Source organism: Micromesistius poutassou (assembly GCF_964030765.1).
Source record: "Micromesistius poutassou genome assembly, chromosome: 17".
NCBI lineage: Eukaryota > Metazoa > Chordata > Actinopteri > Gadiformes > Gadidae > Micromesistius > Micromesistius poutassou.
The window spans coordinates 9,079,294-9,088,792 of NC_140287.1; the positions used below are offsets into that span (position 1 = coordinate 9,079,294).

Here is a 9,499-nt window from a genome sequence, read left to right on the forward strand (position 1 = left end):
TGTGTGTGTGTGTGTGTGTGTGTGTGTGTGTGTGTGTGTGTGTGTGTGTGTGTGTGTGTGTGTGTGTGTGTGTGTGTGTGTGTGTGTGTGTGTGTGTGTGTGTGTGTGTGTGTGTGTGTTACGTTGCATATCGGCCTATAAAACTCATGCAAGCAAAAATATTGCCCAGCATTACCACCTACTGGCCAAACAGGTGCATTGCGGATAACGTGGATAGCTGTAGCGGTTCCTTCCTTCTATTATTTATTTATTTTTAAAAACTGCTTATGTAAACCTTTGGAGCCCTGTCATATCAATTAATTTTCCCAGCCAAAGCTGGGCCTACATTAACCTCATAACAAGGGATAATTGCGAGTTTAGACTTTTTTGTAGTCCACTGTCTAAGTTAACCAATGTGATTGTTCACTGTTTTAACAAGAATGTAATGTAACTCAATGAAAAATACACACACACACACACACACACACACACACACACACACACACACACACACACACACACACACACACACACACACACACACACACACACACACACACACACACACACATATATATAATGACAAATGTAAATTACAACTAGGCTCTTCTGCCAGTAGAAAAACAACAACTCCCGGCATGCCCCACATTTATGCCCTCCTCTCTGACCCCGTGACTGAAAATAATCTGATCAGCTGATCTGGCATCCAAATAACGCCACATAGATCTGCCAGGGAGGGGGGCCGACGAACAAAACAATGACAGTGCTCGGGAAGACACCAATTTAATAACCCATTTAAAACATTTCTCGGCCGTAACCGTGCATATTTATCCGCGTTCTGCCTCCAGATCTCAGGACATCCGCTGGTCTCGGGAGCTTTGACAGCGGCTGGTGTTGTTGTTGTTGTGGTTGTAAGTTCACCGAGGAGCCCGGTTACCAAACAAGGAGCCTCCGACTACTGCTGCACGGCCACCGCTTGTTTATCACTGGCTGGTGTATTTTTTCATTGGCCCTTTGACTATTGATGGTTACTTTGGGTTTATCTCCCGATATGATAAATAATCTGGGCATCAACGAGCTAAGGAAAGTCCACTTCCTAGCTAGCCGTGACTAGCTACGTCTGTTTGCACAGTGTTATCTCAGTGGGGGGTTCATTGTCTTGTTGTTGTGCTGGTGTCTCAACTACGCGTTCGAAATCGGTAATTTTACTTATCCTTTCTTTTAAAGCAACGAATCGATGTTATGTTTTCCACAATGTTCTGTACACAGTTTGTGTTTACTACTTGAAACCTAGTGACGAAATCCTCGCCTGCTCCCAGCTGAGCAAACATTGTAGCTTGACGTTTGATTGTGTCCTTATCGTCCACTATATATGTACCTGCTCACCAAGTCTTTTTTTAAATCACACCTTTCGGCTGAAATATATGTAAACAGCCTTATGAGCAAGTTGCACTGACCACATTGCTAGAGGTCAAATGGAGCATTGTTTCAATACAGTTTAATTTTTGCCACATACACATTGTTTGTCCATGGGCCACTCTTGAGTTATATACCAGTAATACAGTATTGGGGTGTTGTTTTTATTCTTGACTGCTAGTGGAATCTGTTGGGAGTCCTCCTCCAAGCTATTCCAGTTAGCAGTACATTGTGTCCCGGTTAACCTTGTGAGAAACGATGAGTGGCCATGGCTCTTCTACAGAAAAGGGAGTCAATACTAGTCTAATATGTCAAGAAAGCTATGCCTGCGGTGGCTCTGACAAGGCTGCGTTCGAATGTAATGAGTGCCAAAAGTTGCAGTGCGTCCATTGTGAGGCAGGGCTCCATAGTCAAGAACATCTGAAGAGCCACGAGCGCGTGCCGATAGGCCCGGGACACGTCCCGTACTGTGACAGTTGCAGAGGGAGTAACGGGAGTTCCGAAAAGAAAAACAGATCTGTCATCCGCTGCCTCAACTGCAAAGTGAACTTGTGTCAAGACTGTCAGAAACGCACCCACAGCGGTGGAAACAAAAGGAAACACCCAGTTACAGCCTACCCTCCACCACCTAAACTTGATTTGGACAACTCGGTGCAGACCCCTGCTCAGACACCTGCTCCTCCCCTTGCTCAGCCCCCTGCTCAGCGCCCCGCTCAGACCCCTGCTCAACCTCCTGCTCAGACCCCCGTTCAAACAGACAATGATAACAAAGCTCAGGCAGCAAGGCTTCTGGAGAATGTGGCCAGTTTCCTTCTTGTGGATGAAAATGAGGAGATGCAGGTGAGTCATGCAAAATACCACACATAATTCCTACAGTCAGACATGTCTAGTGCATACGGTGCATACGGTTGTGAGTGTGTGACCAACGTGCTCTCGTGTCCTCCAGATAAAGGATGAAGCTGCGTTTGTGAAGAAGCTGGGCTGTGAGCGGGACCGTCTGCTGAAAGTGGTGTCCATCTTTGGCAACACCGGGGAGGGGAAATCCCACACACTGAACCACACGTTCTTCATGGGGAAGGAGGTGTTCAAGACCTCCCCCGCCCAGGAGTCCTGCACGGTGGGTGTGTGGGCGGCGTTCGACCCCGTCCGCAAGGTGGTGGTGATCGACACGGAGGGCCTGCTGGGGAACAGCTCCAAGCAGGGCCAGAGGACCCGTCTCCTGCTCAAGGTGCTCGCCATCTCGGACCTCATCGTGTACCGCACGCACGCCGACCGCCTCCACGACGACCTCTTCAAGTTCCTGGGCGACGCCTCCGACGCCTATCTGAAGCACTTCACCAAAGAGCTGAAGGCCTCCATCGCCCGCTGCGGCCTGGACGTCCCGCTGTCCAGCATCGGCCCCGCGGTGGTCATCTTCCACGAGACCGTCCACACGAAGCTGCTCGGTTCAGGTATGGGAAAATGCGAATCATTGTAATGTAACATGAGGGAGAAAACAGATTGTGGAAGATAATGTCTGTACACTACCTTATCACTTGGTGGTTGTGCACTAGTTGTGGTAAAGGGCTTTTACATTGCGACATCACATCGCAAAGGCCGCCTCCATTTTTCATAGGAGCATTTGAGTGTTATGTTTTTAGACATTGTTTTTTGATCGTTGTTAAGTAATAAGTCGGGAAATCATTTTTAATTATTGGGAAAAATTGTTGTGTTTGAAACTGCCACAGCATTTCTCATGCTAGACGTGGCACAGCAGAGTTTTGATAAGCCTCTGATACAGTATATTTACTGTTTTTTTTATTTAGGATTTTACGGAACTACAACTCTCTTGAATCCTCAAGATTTTATCTGCAATAAAAAAATCCCATAATGTATTCTGATGGTGTGCAAGCCCTATACTTCGTATGAGGCACAGTCTGTTATTAGTCTCTCACAATCAACAACATTTTTGTGGTGTAAATTGAGGCTTGCCCATAACAGGTTATTTGAGCGAAGCAAGTGACAACAAAGCAATGCTTTGCTTGTGTGGTGCTTTGGTTTTACCTGGTCCACAGTATTGGTTGTAGCACTTGCCGTACAAAGTTGTTGCAAAACAAGAAAATCATAATTTTAAGAAGGGCTAGTGGTTGAATTTAAGATTGATGTGTAGATGTGGAACATTCTAATTATTGCTATTTATTTACCTCTTTGACTATGTAATAGTGACTGGAAAAACTGTAATACACAGCAAGCGTTTCTGTCATCATGCGCTGGTAAATAAAAGTACACCTAGCTGGCTAACCTGCTGGCTTGCCTCCATTTATAAACATCCTTCTCCCTGTCCGGTGAAGGTAAGACATCGGAGCCGGTTGACAGGCTGCTGTTGGAGCGCTTCAGGAAGCTTGGTCGCTTCCCAGAAGCCTTCAGCTCCGTCCAGTACCGAGGCACCCAGACCCTCAGCCCCCCCACGGACTTCAGTGGCCTGAAGTCCAGCCTGGAGCAGCTCTTGGACAACAACGCCACCCGCTCCCCTCGCACCCCCGTGGTTATCTTCAAAGCCCTGCAGGTAAGGTCCTAAATAACTCCGGTGTGTGTGTGTGTGTGTCTTTGCGGCTCTCTGTGTTTGAAGGACAATTGCGTAGGCTTTTGAATGACACATAGGTTACTGGGATAAATAGGTCAGAGTAGGAGACAAAGGTCAATGGTCTGCCTAATTGGATCTAAAAGGATGAACTGCTACTCGTCTCGCTCTGGACAGCATCACAGTCTGTGCTGTTTACCTAGGTTGTGATATGGGTTCAGCGTAATATCTGGGGTCTCTCTCCTCTGCTCCATCCAGGCCCTTAGCGAGCGCTTCTGCGGCGAGATCTCAGACGAGCTGGTGGCCCACGGCTGCTTCTTCCCCGATGAGTACTTCACCTGCTCCTCTCTCTGCCTCGGTTGCGGGTCAGTCACCCATTCGTTTCATCCATCTTCATCATAAGCTGTGTGCCAACAGGCTGTTCTGAGCTGGATGTTTGATGCATTACCTTTCTGTTGATTAGGTGTGGCTGCAAGAACAGTATGAACCACCTGGGGGAGGGAGTGTGCCACGAAGCCAAGCATCGCTGCCGCTACTCGCCCCAGCACGACAACCGCATCTACACATGCAAGGTACGTACCGACCGTTAAGGACGACTAATCCAGCTAGCTAGCTAGCTAGCGAGGCTAACAATGGCGTCAAGCTAACCCCTGGCCCTTCCCTCCGCTCCAGGCTTGTTATGAAAGAGGACAGGAAGTAATGGTGGTTCCCAAGACCTCTGCGTCCTGTGACTCTCCGTGGTTGGGTCTGGCCAAATACGCCTGGTCTGGGTGAGTAGAGGGAGGTGGACCTACACAAGAGGCTCCAGGGTAGTGGGGCGAGGGGTTAGGGTTGTGTTACCTACACGCTCCATTCTCAGCAGCGCTGGTTCCATTTTTCTCCTACCTCTGACCAGAAGGCCTGTACTTGATAAATAAGTAAGTAATTTGTAATAATGAAAGGGAAACTTGTTTACATTTTCTAATATTTATACAGTATAAATCAGTTTAGATGCTTGTACATATTTGGATGTTCATATATCGGTATGTATAAATATTGCTCAAACTATATACAAGCTTCCAAAAATGGTCCACTAGGAGTGTAGGAGTAATTATTCCACTCTGTAGAGATTGTGAACATGATGTGATTTATTTTCTTTCTGCCCGTGCAGATATGTGATTGAATGCCCGACCTGTGGAGTCATCTATCGTAGCCGCCAGTACTGGTACGGAAACCAGGACCCTGTGGACACCGTCGTCCGTACCGAGATTCAGCACATATGGCCCGGGGTAAGACCCAGGACACGGGAGCCTTCTCAATCAATTTAATAGACCCCTGGTCTCAACGTCATCCATAATTGAGTGGTTCAAGGGCCGTAAAAAAAAAACAACCCGGCGGTCTCCGTTTCCCCCCCCCCAGTCGGACGGCTTCCTGAAGGACAACAGCAACGCGGCACAACGCCTTCTGGACGGGGTCAACCTGGTGGCTCAGTCGGTGTCGGAGCTCAGCGTCAAGCCCGCCAAGGCCGTCACCTCCTGGCTGACGGATCAGATCGCCCCGGCCTACTGGAAACCCAACTCCCTCATCCTGGTGAGTGACAATCTCCCCCCCCCCCCCCCCCCCCCACCAACACACTCACCCCCCTCTCACCTCCACCGCAGCAGCTGACGGTGCAGACTAGTGCCCCTGCAGGCCTGTTTACCAGCCTGAGCGCACCGGTAGTTGTGTAGTTGTGCTCAGGCAGGCCCGGCCGTGGACTGCCTGTCCTGTCCTAGACGACCACAGTTTCCCCTTACTGTTGTTGATGTTTGGGTCTGGGGCCCCTGCAGACGTGCCACAAGTGTCGGGCAGTCTTCCAGGACAATGACAACAAGCATCACTGCCGTGCCTGCGGGGAGGGCTTCTGCGATGGCTGCTCTTCCAAAGCCGCGCCCATCCCAGAGAGGGGCTGGGGCCCCGCCCCGGTCAGGGTCTGCGACGTGTGCTTTGAGCAGCGGGCGTCCCACGCAGGTACGTGAACTAAGCCCACCTCTCTGCTGCAGATGCAAGCAGCCAGCTCACCTCTAAGCTTACTGCTGGATGTCCCGTATCCATCCCCTCTCAACTTGTTATGTCTGTGCAGACTTGCTGGAGGAGGAGGAGGGCGGAACGCTGGCCAGGAAGGTGGGGGAGGTGGTTACTAACACTCTGGGGGCGGTGGCCACCGCCATCGACATCCCTCTTGGTGAGTGGATCGCAGAAGAACAACAACACACAGCCTGGAATGGTTACGCAATTGGAATTTGTAACACAGATAGGACAAGTGGACTGGAGAAACTCTGCCCTCCAGTGGTGGTTAGTGGTATAGGGTAAACTCCAGCAGGATACTGTAGGTTGAACACAGCTACTGCTCGTTTATAAAGTACTCGTGAATGGTCAGCCGAAAACAGTCACAGTTATTCTGCAAACTGCAGTACAATAGATACTGTCGCAGTAAGGCATGGTATTCAATCAAATTTAGGTTTTATGTATTATTTATGTATTTATTTTTATACTGCTTGATAGGGTTAGGGTTATTTACTAAATTCGGCGTTATTCAAGGTAACAAAGTAATGGAAAATGCCAACTTTGGTTTTGACGATTTGTATCGTCCCTGTAATGTGCATGTTTTGGTGGGGAAGTGCCGGGGACATATTTGCAAGACATATTTGAGTTACGGCATTCGTGCTGAGGTTGCTTTTACCTATTTGTAATATATACCGAGGAACTTCACATATTGCCTGGTTTAAAAAATCCTGTTCATTTCTAAAGGAGATTTACAAGAACAGCACGGGCACTAGTTATTTCAGGAGGAGAAACGGCGACAGCGAGGCACTGTGACAAAGCACATCCGACCACTCAGCGGATTTCTAACCTGGTTCCTCCGTGCCTTCATGGGCGTGGCCCGGCGCTCTCTCCGCAGGTCTGGTGAAGGACGCGGCGCGGCCCGCCTACTGGGTGCCCGACCAGGACATCCTGTGCTGCCACAGCTGTCGGCGCGAGTTCAGCACCAAGCTGTCCAAGCACCACTGCCGGGCCTGCGGGCAGGGCGTGTGTGACGACTGCTCCCCGGAGCGCCGCCCCGTGCCCTCGCGAGGCTGGGACCACCCCGTGCGCGTGTGCACTCCCTGTGACCAGAAGCCTGGGGAGCTTTAACAGCAAGCACATCGGGGGGAGAGGGAGAGGGAGGGCGAGAGGGGGACAGAGAACCCCAGCTCCTCTCATTGGAATCAGTTTCTGGTTTTACCTCTCTCTTCTGCCATAGTCGATGGTTCTCACCTGTTTCTGTGGAAAGGTAGCCTTTCTTCTGTCAAATGTAGGACATTTAACTTGTGTCGATAGGATTTGGGAGTTCCTGTGGCCTTGTACAACAGCGGGAACGAACATTACTTGACTTGAGTGGGGAAGCTGTAATTCCACTCTAATTATTGACTAGCTATTATTACATTTCTGACAAAAAAAACAACACTAGTTTTTAGTTTAAATACACCTATTGGTATATTTTTCTATGATAGGGGAAAATAGTATAATTTCAACACCATTGGTTGGAATACGTTGTGTGCTCTTATTATTGGAGATTGTTACCATAAGGGGGAATGGTTGCGGTGAGGGGATGAGTGTTTTTTTTATCCGTACAAATGCAGGTTCATTGCATGCTCTATTGCAACCTTGTTTAGTGTTATTTGCACCCAACCTTTTATTTCAGCTAATAATAAGCTGTCACTTACCGTGGCCAACAACCAGATTCCCAGTTGATTGAGCATCGTACGTGTGCCACAAAAGGCTTTGAAATCGAGATCACTGCTGTGGTTAACTGGTTTGCCAAAAAAAATACAAAAAAAAACTCATTCAGGTTAAGTGTGACTGTGCTGGTGTAACTTATACTTTTACCCTGCAGTCTTGGTTGTATGGAGATATATGGATATTTGTTTTTAAGAGTATGTTTTAGATGAGGGATGTTTTTTCTGTGTTGAAGATATATATATATGTATAAAAAGAACACTGCTTTGGCGTGCATGCTGGTCTGCGAGTTCCATCGGGTTTTCGTTATTCAGCAAATCGTCTTTTAAAACCAATAGCTATATAATGTCTGCCTCATTACCCTTGGTCTGAGTTGCCTTTTAAGCATCTACAGTGAATTCCAAAAAAACGGTAACACAAATCTCAAAAGAATGCATACCCTACTCCCCTAAAATAACTGACGTCCAAAACAGTTGGTATTCACTTTAAAGTAAAAAATACTCACTTTTTGGTTTTGTCTACCTTTTGCCTTAATCATACCTTTCACTGTGTTACGTGTCAATCACATTGTTCCAGCTGTGTGTTACAAACCCAAGTATCTTGTACTGTTACAGTGTGTTTTCAATGTCTTAAATGTTCCACGTCATATGCAAAGCGTTTTGAAGTAGGGGTTTTAGGCAGAAAGCCATGCAGCTGATCCTCAGGGCTCTTACACGCAAAACGGGGCTCTTCTCTTCTGTTAAAGATCCGACAACTTAGGCAAAACAAAACCCATCTAGAGGATTCCATAAACCCTGATTCATGTTTGCTCAACCATTGTATCTTTCAGTGCTGAACCCCAATAGTGACTCAAATAGCACCGTAACAGTTTAGCTACTATTTTGGTATTTACTGTTAAAAAAACACAAAACAAGTCACACCGTGTATTTATGTCAACATCGGGATGACAAAACATTGTGTCATACAACATTGAGCGAGATCTTAGTTAGTCGACTGTTTCTCTATACCCTTGTCATCTGCTTAAACGTCCACACAGTATATCATTGACGTGTTTTTTGCTGAACCTCCTCAACACACGCTGCTGCTCAAGTAGACTCAGTGTTTTGGCACCTTGCTGTGGGCCTTTTTGAAATAAAATGTACGAGAATGTTTTATGTTCGACGTGTCGTGGCTGAAAAAACCTTCATTTTTATTGATTTCACCATAGTGTACAATAGCCACATTCTTCTGCCAGTACTCATCACAAGCATGGCTCCAGGTTTCTGGAGAACAGAACTTTGTAGCTTTTATTTGGTCTGTTTTATTTTTTTCTGTTATATTTTTTGTTGAATTGTGTTCATCGATTTTTGAAGCCAGTTTGTAAAATACAGGTTTTTTTTGTATTTTGTTAATTACTTTACTTTACTTCATTTCTAATGCTTTTTAATGTTATTAAGAAAGCTCCCTTTTCCATGTTCATGTTTGTTTTCACTCATATCTCGTAGAACCAGAAGCCCAAACCATTTATTTGAATGTACTTGGTGACTCAGAGCTTGAACAATCTACTTTGACGATAACTTATTAAATATGGAGATCATTACACTTGGATTTATTGAACATTCCTTTGCAACTACAGATTTATTGTAGAATTTCTATAGAAATTTTAAAGACTTTTTGGCCTGGGCAAGTGTCATAATTTGTCTTAAAATGCACATTTATTTAAAAGGATAGGTTATTGCTTATCAAATGTCTTCCCTTAAAGTTAATTACTCTTTTATAGTTTATAAAGTTTATAAAGTCTTGGTTCAAATACAACTTGTTTGCAAG

General features: G+C 46.5%; 1 protein-coding gene across 1 annotated transcript; it reads left to right on the top strand.

The window, feature by feature from the left end:
• The first annotated feature begins 711 nt into the window (after nucleotides 1-711).
• Nucleotides 712-9,274, top strand: LOC311362522 (zinc finger FYVE domain-containing protein 1-like). The gene is made up of 11 exons (XM_084482384.1): nucleotides 712-2,235; nucleotides 2,342-2,846; nucleotides 3,726-3,940; nucleotides 4,214-4,320; nucleotides 4,419-4,527; nucleotides 4,628-4,725; nucleotides 5,106-5,223; nucleotides 5,354-5,524; nucleotides 5,764-5,944; nucleotides 6,057-6,158; nucleotides 6,876-9,274. The coding sequence occupies exons 1-11, from the start codon at nucleotides 1,654-1,656 to the stop codon at nucleotides 7,106-7,108; spliced, it is 2,421 nt and encodes an 806-aa protein (XP_084338510.1). The 5' UTR covers nucleotides 712-1,653; the 3' UTR covers nucleotides 7,109-9,274.
• The last annotated feature ends 225 nt before the right edge of the window (nucleotides 9,275-9,499 follow it).